Source organism: Lycorma delicatula, chromosome 2 (assembly GCF_047948215.1).
Source record: "Lycorma delicatula isolate Av1 chromosome 2, ASM4794821v1, whole genome shotgun sequence".
Taxonomy (NCBI): Eukaryota; Metazoa; Arthropoda; class Insecta; order Hemiptera; family Fulgoridae; genus Lycorma; species Lycorma delicatula.
Window position 1 is genome coordinate 22149088 of NC_134456.1, and position 17816 is coordinate 22166903.

At 27.0% G+C, this 17816-nt stretch overlaps 1 protein-coding gene across 2 annotated transcripts in view; it reads left to right on the plus strand.

The window, feature by feature from the left end:
- The window catches only part of rig (gem nuclear organelle associated protein rigor mortis), a 104274-nt gene extending 87362 nt beyond the window's left edge, over nt 1-16912 (plus strand). For both annotated transcript variants that reach the window (XM_075358444.1, XM_075358445.1), the window contains 4 exons: nt 270-480; nt 2912-3121; nt 9998-10163; nt 13624-16912. In XM_075358444.1, the coding sequence (XP_075214559.1) occupies nt 270-480; nt 2912-3121; nt 9998-10163; nt 13624-15215 (2179 nt within the window). In that variant the 3' untranslated portion in view covers nt 15216-16912. The remainder of the gene's footprint in view (nt 1-269; nt 481-2911; nt 3122-9997; nt 10164-13623) is intronic.
- The last annotated feature ends 904 nt before the right edge of the window (nt 16913-17816 follow it).

The window sequence follows — 17816 nt, forward strand, 5'->3', positions numbered from 1 at the left end:
AATATAGAAATTCAAGAGGAACTGAAATATGAATGACTAAAGTAGTCCAGTGTGGCCTCAAAAGTAAAAAAAAAAAAAAAATCAAAAGGTAGTAAATTTTTTTTACAGATATTGCTATTGTTATGTTACATTTTGTAGTCATGAATAAACAGGAAAAAGGATCCCTTTCTTTATTCTGTTAATTTTGACTAAATTTTTACCATAATTTTGTATAAATTCATTTCTGTGTTCTCATTTAACTGTAAGTAATAAAAAATTTCTTTTTATAGTTTTCTCTCTCTTGGTGATCCATTATCAGCTAGTAGAGCTCTTGCTCGTTGCAAAGATCTGAAGTCATTGAAACTTGCTGCACTGTTGGCTAGTGAAGCTAATGCTGTTGAAATTGCTGATACACTTGCAAAAGATGCTTTTTGTTCTGGATTAATGGCTGGAGATTTTAATTCATGCTCAGACATACTATCACAACATCCTAACCTTGAGGTATAAAAATATAAATTTAAGTGTAAGAGAGTGAAATCCTGTCTTTAAAAATCTGATTGGTCTGTATTTTGAACTCTCCTACCCATGCAGAGAGGATTAAGTTAACATACGTCACCACATTACATGCCATTAAAAAACAAGTTTTTGTTATAGTGATTTGGCTTTTGATGTAACTGATTTATTTCTGGAGTGTCCAAAGAAATTTTTCTCTTGCTGATTCTACCAAATGTAAAAATCTAATCACATAACTCAAAGTAGCTGTGTGTCTTACAATTAGTCCAAGAAATAGTCGTACAGAAGAGAAGGCAGGTGGAGGAATTTTTGTAATACCATTGGACTCTGTAATGCTGGCTGTCAGCCAGGTTGCTGCTACTCCATTGTTGTAGTTATCATCTTTAATATTTTATTAAATTTATTATGTCGACTGTTTGTGGTTCTTTATGAATACAACTGTCTTTGTGAGGTTTTCTCATATTGTAATTGATGCATTTTCTGTTTTATCCTTCTTTTCTTAGTTAGAAAATATTATAATTTTTATTTTTGAAAGTGTACTCCTAACAAACATTTATACAAGCGAGGAGTTTTCAACTGTCACTTGTATGAAGGACAATTACAATTGACATTACATCCTTAGTTTTAGAGCACAGGCAATTGAGTCATATATCAGATAAAAATAATTTTGGTAGGACATTAGTTTTATTCTGTCCCAAGTAGTCTGAAAATTAATGTCTCTCATCATATTCGACACAACTTACTAATAATAATATTTCAGAGATGTGAAAGTTCTATGAGATGTTTTTTACCCAGAAAAATATTTATGATAAATGTCGATAGTAGCATTATGTTGGTACTTACGTATACAGACTACCTAGTTTTTACACTATCTTTGTATTTACGGTTAAGATAGATTGAGTTTGCTATATCTCTAATTTCAAGAACTTACTTCTCTTTGCATGTTTTTCCTCCATTACTGACGAGTCATGTTGCTTCCTGCTAAATCCCCTCACCTTCACTCAAGGTTGCACCATCAATACCTCAAGCAAGTTGCATATCTCATTTGTGTGATTTATTGTTCTGCTTGATGTTTATTTGTTATTTTGTTGTAATAAGCTCCATACTGTTGATATCAGATCTGCCCAAAGCAGAAGAGGAGGCCGTCTCTCTTCTATAGGGAATATCAGGAATGACTCAACCAATTTACATCAAATTTTAATATGCATATGTAAATTTCAGTGAAACTGATGTAGTAGTTAGGAGATTTTTGAGCCTCAAAATTTTATACATTGGTGTATATAAAACACATTCCAGCAAGTATTTTTCATGATTTATTTAATATTTATATTGAACACTGTTCACACATACAACCAAAATTTTTCAAAATAAATGATCATCCTTTTTTTTTTTTGTTATGAGCAAGTACAACTATGGTCCGCACTACTTGTGGATTAAACTTTCATTCGATCATTTTCCTTCTACTTAATTTCATTTTTACTTCAATACAAGATAATTTTTATTAACTTCACAGACATCACATCTATGCAAAAAATGAAATTAAAAATATTCTGTCTAGCTTATACTTTCATTCAACAATTTTTCTACTACATGAAGTTTCTTTTATATTACAATATAAGACCTTTTTTTCTACATACAACTCTATAACTAAACATATTTATGTTGAGCTAATTTTTTTTTGCCAACCATTTATATACTAGATCTAAACAAAAGTGATGTAATGAAGAAATTGTACACAGATTATTTTTAGATAAAATCCATTACCCAATCGATCACAATAAATTCTCATAAGAAACTAACAATATAGTAATGGAATGTTACAAACCAATGAAGCCAGCTTCATTTTTGCAACAAGGGTAAGAGACCATCAATGATCAACGTGAGTATGACATATTTTTATTTACTTATTCATTAAATTGGAACAAAAACGATATTTTATGTTGAAAAATAAAATTCTTTTAAAATCTAAATTTAACTTTTAAAATAAATTTTAATTTAATTCAGTTTAATTTTTTTTTGTTAAATTTTATTTTTTGAATTTGCTAAATTTACTAATTTTCAAAATCCAAACTTCATCCCACCACCACTTTGAGTATAAACAATGTACCAACTTTTTATTTGTACCATTTGTCTTGTCTTAAGAGACCTTTAAAGTGATGTCTCACACAGAGATGTCTCACACAATTAAATATTTTAAATATTAACATTTAAAATATTTAATTATAACCCCTAGGCCACCTCCAAGAAGGGGTTGAAAATTTTTTTCATGAAAAGGTAAAGTTGTTGACTGGGGTGTGAAGCCGCAGAGGTAATGTAAAAAATCTGTCAGTACATTGTAGTTCATTTTTTTTTTTGTACTCTTAGGGTTTTAAATATTGTTTGTTTTTTTAATTAGTTATATGTATTTTACATGTTACAGTTTTTAAAAATATGGATTGGTGCAAACAAAATGCTTGTTGAAAAGAAGAAATTGAATTTTATAAATTTACTGTCTTGGTTGCAAAGTGCAGATGTTGATACAGATTCAGTTCTTGATAAGATTAAAGAAGTAGTAAAGAATTTTGGCAATTGCTATGATAAATTAAAATCTAATGTTAACTGCTTTGCTGCTTTGGATACTGAAAAACAAGTAGGTATTTATGTTTTTAATAATTACAAAAAAAAATCACTGTTTTTTTTCTCTTGTTTTCAAATTATTTTAGTAGATAAATTAAAAACATTCACCTATTAATATAGTTTAAAGATAACTTAGTCAAATCCTTTAACTGAAGAAAGAAAAAAAATTCATTAATTTTGATCAACTTAAAATTCTCCACAAATGCAGTTTTTAATTTTTTTTAGTGGTGCAGATTTTATCCTTAAAATTTTCTTTAGTCTTGTTTTTCCCATTTTCAGATTGTTGATAAAGAAAATATATTTCTTTTTTCTTTCTTTAGATTTCCCAAAACAATACTATACTGACTTTTATTAATTCATAAAAAAACCAATAATCCTGATTTGACACTGAAAGACTATTTTTTTTTCTATTAATAATTTATTAGTAAATAAATAAATGTAGGAGGTTAAGCTTCAGTATAATATATAAATTTATATATATATATATATATATATTATAAAACTATTATTTCTAAATAACCAGTTTAATAAAGTAAAAAAAAAAGTTAAAATCAAGTATAGAAGTAATTAAATATTATTTATTTCACTTTATATTATTCATGCAGGAAGCTCTTATAACATTAAATTTAATTTAATGTAAATAAAAAAGGAAACTGTAAATGACATATTGTTCACTAATAAAAGTAAACTGAACCAAAAATAAATTATTTTTCAAAAACTAAGTTAATTAGAACTCAAATTCGTATTAGGGTGTACTAAAAAATATATATATACATATATATATTAACATTAGCAAACTAAACTTGGTCAACATTGCATGCATGACTTTGGTGCATTACAGTCTTTATAATAAAAACAATTTTCTTATATATTACATATATTTTGAAGTTAAATACTGTATTTACTTATTTACTCGCATACTATGCAAACCCTTTTTCTTAAAAACCTTATCATTAATGTTTTTTTCTTCACATTTTTGGTTGTTATAACATTTGTTATTATTCATCATCCTGTATTTTTGTATAGGACACAAATCAACTCAGTTAACCATTCAACAATATTCATTTTGTTTTAGTCTAGTTTATACTTTTAATAGGTTTTCCAGATTGTATTTCAAGCAAGGTATTAAAAATTAGTTCTATCAAACATTTGTGTTTACTTATAGGCTGTGAAAATTCAGAGTTATTCACTTAGATGAGGAAATCTGTAATCATGCAGCAGGTCATAAATATGATATTCCAGAATTGTGTTAAAAGATTGGAGAAATCAAAAGAGAAGCATATGAATATTAGTAAAAGTAGAAGAGCATTTCGTGGCGGAATTCAGAAGTTTCCTCAAGTAGAAGAGCAGTTGTTTTCTACATTCAAGACATATGTGAGCAAGGATTTGCCCTTTCATTAGAGATCGCACAATTTCGAGCAAAATTCAATTATGGAATTTTAAAGCAAGTCGAGGGTAGTTAAATCATTTTATGAACTATTAATTAGAAAATATACATATATTTGTCAACCTTTGAGGAAAAATTGTTGGCCTTCCAGAAACATGTAATTTAGTTATGACAAAAAATAACTTTAATGGGGCATATAGGAAATGCCAATAAAATACCAGTTTACTTCAACATGCCAGCAGATTCTCAGCAGTTAATGCTGTAAGTGATAAAACTGTTTATGTGCATAGTTGTGGTTATGAAAAACAACAATGTACAGTCATGTTGACAAGTACTTGCAGATGCAAAATCCTTCCACCATTTATTGTATTTAAAAGAAAAACCCTTTGAAATGGTGAAAAATTACCTGCTGGTTGTCATTGTTAGGTGCCAAGAAAAAGGATGGATGGATAACATGTTACTTTTAGAGTAGGTAAAATGTGTGTGGGACTGGCAACCTGGAGCTCTTTTAAAACAGAAATGTTTGTTAATGATGGACATCCGAATTCCATAGGGGAAGACCACCCGCCTTGTGATGCTTCCGGTTGCCACCCGCCCTGTTCCTAGCCCTGATGGGTTTTAATCGGAGGTTAGTGATGGACAGTTGCCATGGACATGTAACAGAGAATGTGAAAAAAAGTAAAACAGTGCAAATTTGCATATATACTGGAATGACTTTACTCCAGCCACTCAATGTTTGTACTAGTTGGCCCATTTGAAACAGTTTTATTCAGAGTGGATAGCAACTGCAGTCTGTGAAACGACTCCTACAGGAAAACTGAAAAAGCTGAGTTTGACATTAATATGCGAGTGGATTATGGGTGCATGGGATATTTCTTCAAATAATTTGGTTGTGAAGAGCTTCAAGAAATGCTGCATTTCTAATAGCCTAGATTGAAGTAAACTCTGCCATATGAGATGACGAATACAATTCCCCCTCCTTCTAGGTAAGAATCCTTCTTCATATTTATCATATTGTTATTTTAACTTGCTTGAATTTTAAAATGATTGTACAGTGTTGCTGCAATAGGCTCTTTACTCTTTTTTTGTTTCAAACATGCCTGCTAACACATATTTCCGTATTTTTTTAGTGTTTTATCAGTGTACTATAATTTTTGTATATAATGCACTATAATTTAAGTGTTTATATTTTGTTTTTAATTTTTATTTTACAAAAAAGAAATAGAAATCAATTGAAAACTGTATGTTATCTTTTATTTTTCAAAAAACTACACCATTATTTTTCGGCCACGCATCATACACGAGGGTATGTAGTATTTGGGTAATCACAGTAATTAAAATTAAATCCAGCTGACTAACTGCCAGTATGCTTTGGGTAAGAAATTGTAAAGCATTATGAAGTATAATTTTATTCATATTGGTTACTTTTTGTTTTAAATATTCATAGATTTGATCCTATTTATATTGTTTTCATTTATCACATATTTATAATGTGAATTAATTACGTATGATTCCTTAGAAACCTAAGAGTTGTATTGTTTTCCATAGAGAGGAGTTGCTTTTTACTACTTGTATTCAGTATTTGTTATACACATGAGATATAATAAGGATGTCAATTGTATATATAATATATATATACACACACACACACACACACACATATATTTATTTATTTTATTATATCAACTAAAGTATAGAATAAATAAAGTAAGATGACTTACCTTATTCCACTATATATGCAGGATCGCTTTCACGATCTTTACTTGCATCATCAGCTACATTATATATTCATCTCAAATAATATTACAAACTTCGTAAAATATCTTCGTAAATATAACATATCATGCATTTATTTATTTTATTTAAAACCTTTAAATCTTTTTATTTCTTTTATTTTAAACTTTTATTCAGTTAAATTAAAACATTATTTAAAAATATGAAAAATTAATTAAAATTAACATTAAAAATTAAATTGTAAAATTGTTTAATTATGTAAAAACATGATAAAATCAAATAAAAATAATTTTCAATAAAGCAATTATGCATGTTTTCCATTTAACTGAATTTACTTTACTATACTGATTGAAATATATTAAATTATACATCACTATTAAAGTAGTGGTGGTGCCATCTACTGCGCTTTTAAAATACTGTCATCTTCATATTCTGTCTGAAGGTTGATAATATTACATTTATTTTTATGTTTATATACATAGTATCTTTCTAAAATTTCTAATCCCTTACTGTTTGTATTCATATTATATTTTTTAATTTTCAATATTTTTCAATTTGTCCTAATATCAGATATTGTATGTTTATTTTTAATCGGATTATTTTTTCATTTCTAAAATGTTCGAAGAATCTAGCCTTAAATGATCTAGCGGTCTTTCCTATATAAATATGGTCACAATCATTACATACAATTTTATAAATACCACTCAAATTATATAAATCAGATGAATCATTATATTTATTCTATTAGATGTTTTTTTTATGTGGTTATTTTTATTTTTTTTATTTTATCAGTATATACATATTTTAGATATACATGTCAACTTTTTATGTGCTGTTTAATGGTATTAAATGTGTATTATTTTTAATTTTTGACAATTGTTTATTATATATATATTATCTACTAAAGAATTATCATAACCATTATATATGGCAGTTTGTTTTATAATACCTATTTCTTTGTTAATTTACTTTTATTTTCAGTATAACTTATATAATTAATTGCTTTATTTAACATGTTTGTGTAAATACTAATTTTGTGTGAACATGGATGATTTGAAGATCTGTGTATAGTGGTTTTATTAGATGTGGGTTTCCTATGTAGTGAAGTTTTCATTATTAATTTCAATATTAACATTAAATAATTTATCATTTTTATTATAAATTTCAAAGGAGAATTTCAGTCCACTGTGATAGTAAAATGATTAAATGCTGATTACATATAACAAACATATATAATATTATTACATATTTTATTTTTGTAGACTACAAAAATATTGTCAAGATATGTAGGCCTTAACAAAATATCATGCGTATGAGTTATCCTGTAAACGACTTTACTTTCGAACTCCTGTAAATAAACCTCAAATAAAATGGATGACAAGTAAAGCCATGACAAGAGTGATTTTCTGGGTGTAATATTTGTCATCAAATTTAAAATAATTCTGTTTGCATATATTTCTTATAATAATAATAATATTTTCAATAAATAAGAGATATTCATGATTTGTTATTAATTTATTTTTTATGTTATAGTTTTTTCTATAGGTATACTAGGATACACTTTTTTTTTTAATCTCCATGACCACCATTAGGTATTGCTTCAGAGGATGATTTATAGCATGTGTGAAAATGCCATGCCTGACGGGGATTTGAAACCGGGACCTCTGAATGAAAAGCCAAGACGCTAACACTTGTGCCACGGAGGCCGGCTTAGGATACATATTACAAATATCATAGCTAACCATCCTAGTTTTCACAAATTTTTAAGTCTTTTAATTTATTTAATAATTTGTATCCATTTTTTATATTATATCTGTAACCTAAATTTATTTGATTGCTAAGTATTTTTTCAATTATTTTAGAGACAATGTAAGAAGAAGCAGTTTTGAAGTTAATTAAAGGTCGCGTAGATATAATACCCGGTTTGTGTATTTTTGGTAGTGCAGTTAATATAGGTTCACTTGGTTTGTAAGAGCACAGCCTAGTGAATTAAATTGTTTTTATAATTGAAAATGTTGCAGTGTTTTATTATTAAGTTTTTAGCAATTCTTAAAAAGTTTTTAGTATGGTCCTTTATTCCCTTGAAATCATTCTCCATTATATATTGTTCCATCAAATTTTTATATTTATCAAAATTTATGATGACCGGTGTATTAGTTTTATCTAATTTAAAAAGGATTACATTATTATTTAATTTATTTTTCAGGTTGTAAATTATTTTTATATTATAATTAATAAAATGTTTGTAATTTATATTTCCTCGTTTTATGTCATAGATTTTATTGCTAATGCTATTACATAAAACTTTTTATCATTAGGATTTGCTTTATTTACATTTAGTTTGGAATCTACCACAATATTCTTAACAATATCATTCTTATCATCCTTTGTCAGATTAAACTTGTATGCATTAGTTACAATAAACTGCTCATCATTATCAAGGACCATATTTGTTAAAAATTTATCAAATCAATACACTTATCAGGAAACAAACCCGAATTTTCATGCATTTTGTCTGGTTGTAAATTATCGTAAACATTATCATCCAGTGAATTTTCCTGTGATGTGAAATAACCTAGTCCTTTATTATTATTATATCTATTAAGATTATAATTGTAGTTATCATTACTCTTATAATTAGTATTAATTCTTATTACATTACTAATTTTATTATATTTATTGCCTTTAAGCTTCTTTTTATATATTTCAATATTGTGCCTTATCTAATTAGATACATAATAAAATATAAGATTACCCAAAATTTTTACCAAATGTAAGTGTGTACTGTATAATTCAATATTTATTAAATTTTTTCCATAATATGCATATTTGATTTCTTGTTTTACCCTAAATTTTTCTGCAAATTCCTTTGTTTTATTTATACATTTATTAATTTGGTAATATTTTATAATTTTAATTTTTAATTTAACTGAATAAAAGTTTAAAATAAAAAAAATTAAAGTTTTTAAATATAAAATAAAATAAATAAATGCATATGTTATTATATTTTACAAAGTTTGTATTATAATTTGAGTTGAATGTATAATGCATCTGATGATGAGAGTAAATCGCAAAAGCGCTCCTGTATATATAGTGGAATAAGGTAACTCATCTTACTTTATTTATTCTGTACTTTGCTTGATCTAATAAAATAAACATATTTATACATAGTACAGAGGAGTATGATTCTTAAAAGAATTGATATTTAAAAAAAAAAGAACTATATTATATATATATATATAAAGAATTGATTCCTACTAGCAGCATATTTACTCTTTACATTGGTTACCACAGGGACTGCCTGTAGAGTGAAATCATTACTCCCACAGAAAAAAATTCTGACTTGTAACTTTTATATAGGATGTATATAATGGATTATGTATAATAATTTTATATAGGATGTACTTTTCTGTGAGAGTAATGATGTTCACTCTACAGGCAGTCCCTGTGGTAACCAATGTAAAGAGTAAAGATGCTGCTAGTAGGACTAAAGTCATGATTTGGCATGCTGATTTACAGCAGTATTGGCTCAATGAAGCAGGTATTGAACCATTTTACTTAGTATTTTCCCGACGTGGTATGATTGGATGTTTTTTTTAATTCATGAGTGTGAGTGTACCATTTTTGGATTATTGTTTGTTATATGAGGTAGCCTACAATTGTTCAGTTATTTTTATATGAAAAATTATGCCAAAATATTTAATACAGTGTAATATTACATTTTATAATATTAATCATCTTTAAAAAGATTTAATTTTTTTATTCTAGCTCTGGTTATTTGTAAGTAGTTACTTATCATTAGCTGGTGCTGCTAATTCAAACATCACTGTATTTCATCACTTGGTACAAGCACTGGCTGCAGCCTACAGATTCCAAACTTTGAATAACAAAAATGATGTTCTGATACATATATGCACGTTATTATCTCCAAAAGGTAAAGATTTTGTCTTGTAATTATTTAATTTTGAAATTTTAGTGATTGATTTTTAAATTCATTCATTTTTGTGTATTTAGGTCTTAATATTTTTCTCAAAAATTTCACTCAATAAATGTAATATTGTATAATCAAAGAAATTTTCTTCTTCTTGCATTTAATAAAGTGAACTAAATCTCTGTTTGCCTACAGAATTTAAGATAGATAAATAAATTTTTTTTAAATAAAAAATTTTACTCATGATTCTCTTTCATAATTAAATATCACAATTCTTGTTAGAACAATAATAGTGGTCAGTATGTACCATAATAAATTTTTTACAAGCTTCTAATCTTATGTACAAAATTCTTCAACTTATTGACAAATCAGTAAATATGTGTTGCAAAAACATAGGAATTTGTTTCGCCTGTCTGGACAGCTTTCTAATAATGTCATAGAACTAACTGTATTCAAGCATATTAAAAAGAGTAATTTCAGTAGAAGGGATCACTAATCAGTTTGGTTATTATAAATAAATACCAAACTGAAATACCTCTTACTTTTTTTGTTCATAAATAAATTCAATTTATTTCTATTTATCAAGTACAAGAACCATTCCTGTGCATTGCTTCATAAATGTTTATTAAATTAGCCATCTGTTGTTCTGGTTTATAGTATTTAAGTGCATATTTTTCTTGAAAAATCTATTTGTTGTGATAAGTGTGGCTCACTATAAATTCATACCACCTTGAGCTACTTTGATGAGTCTTTCACCTGCATAAAATAATTAATTTGTCACATTCAATTCAAAATGCATTTTATCTTCTAAACCCTACTTATTCCACTGCCAAAATGATCATTTAAATTTAAAATTAATTAGTGTTAAAACTGTATTTTTTTTTAAATTTCTTCAGGAAATTGAATTATGCATTTTTTTAGTTACTTTTCTCATTGTTTTTAATCCCTAACTTTATTAGTTAATACTTTTTTTTTAACTTTTATTAATTAATTAATGACAATGAATTGTCATTGTTATTTAAATGATATAAGAAAAATTGTTTTCAGTATAAAATTATATATGAAAAGCTAATTATCTTACATGTATGTATAAAGTTTTATTTTCTGAAATTAATAACACTACTGCAATAAGTTAACTAGCTACTCCTTGGAATGTAATGCTGTGGAAACAAAAATTTAACCATGTACTTTTCATCATTTTCAATTTCCTATTATTCTGGTAACATACAGAGTGTACAAAATGAAATATTGGTGTTTTAAAGCTATTTAATATTTTGATTTTGACTTACAATAATGAATTGCAAATAAAATGAAAGAGTAACTCTTATGGTTTTCCTTAAATGTATTCAATGTAAGCATCTTTTGTCATCCAGCACACATTCAACTGATAATAGAATTTGTCCCATTCTTTTACTACCATGTCTGTAAGTAATACCATGTCAGCAAGAGCTGTTTCAATCCTGTCTCAAATCAGGTAGATTAGTAAGTAACAGAGAGAGTAAAGGATCTTGTATACACAAGATCCTTTATTAAACCCAAAAGAAAACAATCGTATGGGGGTCAGATCGGGTGACCTTGGCAACCACCATAAACAAGCTCTCATTGGATCCATGCCAACTGATTAAGCAGTTAGGGAAAATATTCAACCATTCCCATTCAGAGTTGTGAGGAGGCGCACTATATTGTTAACAAATAAAATTCTCTGGTCCATGTTGCAGTTAGGAAAGAGCTGTGTTAGAAGCATATCCAAAAAGCACTCATGTTATGCTAGCTTCAGCAAAATAGACTCGCACACAGTATGCCGACTTTGTAATTCTTCTGAAACTGTAGTCTTGTACAGTCTCAGGTCGACCATTTCTGAGATGTGTGGTTAATTGAAACCCAACCACTAAAGATCACCGGTATCCACGATCTAGTATTCAAATCCGTATAAAAATAACTGCCTTGATTTGAACGCTGGAACTCTCGACTTTCAAATCAGCTGATTTGCAAAGATGCGTTTACCACTATACCAAGCCTGTGGGTTTCAACTTTGCAATCTTGTAACAGCTGTAAATGTTGCGTGCATGTACGGAAACATTTCCTTAAAACATTCAACATTGTCATCACTAGCATTGCTAGTTTGCAGGTGGCCTTCCTAAAATAATTTTTAGGATTATGCAGGAAAGACTTCCTGAAATGTTCAACATTTTCTTTATGGGACAACCTTTGTCTTGTACTTCCTTTTACACAGGCATCTAATTGTTTTAAATCAATTATGCTATCAACAAATATTATCGTTACTTGGAGGATCACAATTAAAATTTCTATGGAATGTATTTCACAGTTTGGTAAATGATGAAACACAGAAGACTGTCTTTCTGTTGAGGAGTCGGCATCTTTGCTAATGGAGTTGTCAAGTGGAAAGATATGGAATAAACAATCAATATAAGGCCATGCGCACAACTAAAATTCTTCTTTGATTCTAGCCTTAAATCAAATCATCATTGTAAACCTTACCCAAGAGATATAACAAGCGAAAACTGTGATATTCTTTTTTTTATACCTGGCAAATCAAAATGTTATTTCAGTTACATTCATTGATTTACTGACAGTTCTATTCACAAATTTGTATAAATTTATGGGCAAATATTTTCATTACAAGATATTCAGAACATATATAATTTTTCATTTAAAAAATTGGCCTAAAATTTTGTTTAACTTGCTTTAGCCAAACAAATCAACCATTGATTTCAACATTTTTACAGACAATATTTCCAATGCGTTTATTATGGATTAATAATATTTTTAATTTTGGCTGAAAACTTAGGAGGGTATGCATTTTACCAGTGTCATCTAAATTTGATCTCTCCTGAAAACATGCTGAATGCCAGATCACGCTTTCTGTTCACTAGCCATCATGTAATGCTTGTTAAGCATTTCATTATTTATTGAAATGGTATTAATTTGCTAGATGTAGAAATTATTAGTGACGATCAACATTGTCAAATCCTTGATCTCAATTGTAATTATGATCATTTTCTTCTCTAAAATTATTTTTATGAAAACACTAATGAAATAACTTACTATATCCAAATTTAGTGATACTATGATATAGTATTTCAAAAACTAAACTCTTATAAAGCTCTTCTTAATAAACTCTTAAAGCTCCAGTTAGATATTCTGTAAACTTTAAACTTACATATTTAAAGTTAAAAATTGTATTTTTAAGCTGCAATAGTTTAGAATTGTATATATTATATTTGATTCATGAATGATGCAGGTCAAGTCTAATGATTTTATTTTTTTTCATAAGTTTTATATCAGAAAAACTAAATTCTTTTAAAAGAAAAGTACGGTGAGGGAACCAGATAGGTTTTTCAATGATTAAAAATCATTCTTTTTAATAATATGTTTCGTGTAGTAAATTTTTTTTATTGACTAGGTTTACTGTTTTACTTATAATCATGTAATTATTTTTCAGGTCCCCTTGCAGAAAAAAGCATCTTTACGCTACAGGCTGATTCCGAGGAAGAAAAGCATTTATTAAGTAGTATGCGTGCCTTTTTACTGGCTGGTACTGTGAGTTGGTTGAACGAGCATTTAGAAGAAATAAAGGCTCACATTTGTGGTAGTGAGTCGTCTGAATTTGAAAAAGAAAACTTTATATGGCTCGAATCTGTTATTGTAGCATGTGAAAAAGATTTATTTGATCATAGAAATCTTGAATATTTCAAGAATGAGACTATGATAAAAAATTTAGAATTGAAAATTGCTTCGTCGAAATGTAATTTTATAAGTGATAAAAAGGAACAGAGGGTCATGTTGACTGCAGTTAGAACTAAAGATAAGAAAGCTAAAAAAATAAAGACAACAAAGGAAGCTTCAAATAAAATAAAAAATGATAAAAATAGGAAAAACTCTGTTAATGTAACAGATACTAGTTGTATGGTGGAAGGAATTGCTGTGACAAATGAGGGAAACTATAAACAAGTAGTTGCATTAGATAAAGATAGAATTGAAAAAGAAGTTTATGGAAAAGACAAAGATGAACATAATGGTGTTGAAATGGATAAAGATGGGATTAAAAAGGGAACTAACGGAAATGAAATAGAAGATAAAACCAATAATCTTATGGTTGATAAAGATGCAATTAGAGAGGAAGCTAGTGAAAATGAAATGAAAGGTAAAAATAATGATGTTGCAGCTGATAAAAATGGAATTAAAGAAATTAGTAGAAATAAAAGTAATGAAGATGTTCCTGCTTGTAGCAATAACAAATTTATTACTGAAAACAAAAATGGAATTAAAGAAGAAGCTAGTGTAAATTATAAAGAAGAGAAAAGTGATGAACTAGATGTTACCATGGATGAAACTAGAAGTAATAAAAAGGACATTACAAATGAAATTGAAAAAGATAAAAATGCTGTATTAGATATTAATAAAAAGGAAAAACAGGTTGCTGTAATAGATAGTAAAGGAAGTGATGAAGTTGAGGCTGTGATGAATGTACAGAAAAATGGAAAGGAAAGCACTGTGATAGATAATATGGACAATCTAGCTAGTGAAAATCCAAAAATATGTTTAAGTTCTATTAGAAAAAGTGATAATTTAGATATAAATGCCAAAGAAACTGAACTAGGTGTTCAGTTAGAAAAAGAAAATGATTTACCTTCTATTCAGATGAAAAATACAAGCATTAGTGCAGTAAAGTCAATAGATGAATGTAATACTACTTCCAGTGAACTGATTAATAAAACTCAAATTTCAGATTTAGATTCAAAATTAACTGTAAAAGTTGTTAGTACATTAGATAATAGAAATGTGCCTTCTAGTGCTTCTATTGTTATTGAGTGTAATAAAATTGATGATACTAAATCACTTCAGTTGTTAAATGCAAAAAAACTAAAATTTGAATCTGAAAAAGTTTCTGTACCTAATCCATTTTTCACATATTGTCAGTTACAAAATATTTTAACCTCTCTATTAAAAGATGATCATCCTAATCTCTTTGATACATTAAATAACAAAATACAAGAATCATGGAAACATGCTAGCACTGGATTTAGTCTGTAATTATTAGCACTTTTGCTGTGGGTAGATAACTACATGTGTTACCAAGATGTAAAGAAAAAAAATATTGTTTTGCTTTTACCCTCAAAATGTTTAAAAGCTTTAATAGTAATTCTACAAGGAACTAAGTATAAAGTAACTTAATACAATAACCATCTATGCAGAGCAATGCATTTGTTGCATCTAGTTGTCTACACTTTTGTTAACTTGTTATGAAGTTCATATCTGTACACACTGATTTCTGTTAATACTGTAATTTTGTTATGTAATCAAACACAGTTCTTATTTAAATCCTCTTTTGCTTCATTCTTCCTGACTGTTACTATGATAGATATTTTTGCTATTACCTCTACTGTTGATAAATTTACTGGAATTTTATAAGTAGTAAAAATGATGTTTGAAGAGTAGTAAGTGTTTGAAGGATAGTTTTATTTTACTACTTATTCAGAAGTAAACAACTTAGGGAGTTTGGTTTGCATAGTTTGAGGATTTTTCAATAAGAATTGTGTATACTTACAGAGAATGTAATGGAGGAAATCTAATTAGAGACTACTATCTTTTCATGTTAGATTCTACTAATAGTGAAAATAAAATTGTGAGATGTAATTCTCCTTCCAGGAATTGCAAACTTTTGGAATTAATTTCACAGCACCAAAATTAATGATGTACTTGTTTTACTGTTAGGATCCATATCAAATGAGTAAATAAAATTATGCATACCAACTTAATTCCCTGTATAGTGCTTTATTTTCTATGTAATCACCTTAAAATGCAGTACACCCAAATCATGTTATGTGTTATTCTCCCCAGTAAATGTGTGAATGCATGCAAATAAAGACTGAAATTAGTATAATGTGAAAATATACAATTTAATAATAATTTTGTACTTTTTTCAAGTGATAATTTAATTTATTATTAAGCTATAAATTACCATATAATTTGCTGAATATTTATATTTTATGTAGTTAAGTCCTGAAAAATGACAAAAATGTTTCATATATGTGTTCAATCATTATTTGTTAGCAGTTATATGTGTATATAATTAATCTTATATGTAATACTTTAGAACATTCCATTCCTTTCAATAAAACTCTAATTTATTTGTGGTAATTTGATATAAATTAGAATTTATGTTTTATCTATGAATTGTTTTCTTTTAACATCTGGAATTAAAACCTGACCTTTAAATACGAGATTATTTAGTTTTTCAAATTACTTTGTTTTTTTAGTTGAATTATTTTTTTCTAATCAATTAAGATTTATTTTTATTAATTAAGTTGAATTTAGCATCAATTTTTCTTTTTTTTCTCTGATATAAAACCACAATAGATCTTTTCCTTCTAAGCTCTTTGTTCTTGAAGACTTTTCTATATTCAGTTAAACAAACATATTTTAGTTTACTCTTCATTTTTTTATGTAACAATTATGGGTTTATTGATGTTTTGAAATAATAAGTTAAATTGGAATATTTTTTTTTGCAAGAGAACGTATTCATATTCAATCCAGAGGTAATTACTGGTCTATTGTACAGGTGACTTAAAAACCTATTTATTCAGCTAGTACAGAGGAACTCTTGATTTCTGTCAATGTAATTAATTTTAAAGAAATTGTAAAAAAAAGAAAAATAATGCAAATTAAAGATAAGAATTGATTATAAAAAATTTAAGTTAAGAATTTTATATATATATATATATATATATATATATATATATATATATATATATTTGTGAAATGTTAATAGATCATATTGCCATTACAGTATAATTTATAATTTGAGAATGACGAATTTGTATGTCTAACATTATTTTTTTGTGATTTCAATCGCTTGATATTTTCTTATTAAAAATAGCTTCTGTGTTTAAACAGATTCATACAGTATTTAAACAAATAAGTTAGTTTTGTAATTACTTTAGAAGTAAATTATTTTTAGTTTTTCTAATTTATACTTTTGTAGTTGTAAGTTTTTTTTGTAGAAAATAGTTTTTTTTTCCCGTTGGTGACTTATATTCAAAGATCTTTATAATTGGTTGTGAGAAGATTATTACAGTTGATTATACTGATAAAATTTTCTTACAAATAACCTAGCAGCTGTAAACACATTTTATTACCATAAGCTATTTCTTTTAATATTTTATCTAAATGTTTTATTTTCATATTTCTAGGATCAAGAATTTTTAGTTCCTATTATTCTTAAATTGAAATATTTTAATAGGTTATTATTATTTTAGAAAAAATAAAACAGTGTATTTTCATTTTAAACTTTCTTCAGTACAAAGCTAAGAAAAAGTTTCATTTGAATTATTTTTTTACTTGTATTTTGTTTTTGTGAAGTTAATAAAAGTTGTTTTATGTAAATTTTGTATTACACCCTTAATTTTGTAATGAGTGTTTGATAACGAATTTCCTTGTTACAACTTGGTGCATTAGGAGTATTGAATTAGTGTGTAACTTTACATTTGGTTTAGGAAGTTTTGGTGCATGTAGTAAATGCAGTTAACAACATGAAAAGGAGAAATTTGTATGTCCTTTTTTGTTATCTTAAGTTATGTTTCACAGCCTTATATGAGACATATGAATTTAATATGAGACACTAGAATTAATTCT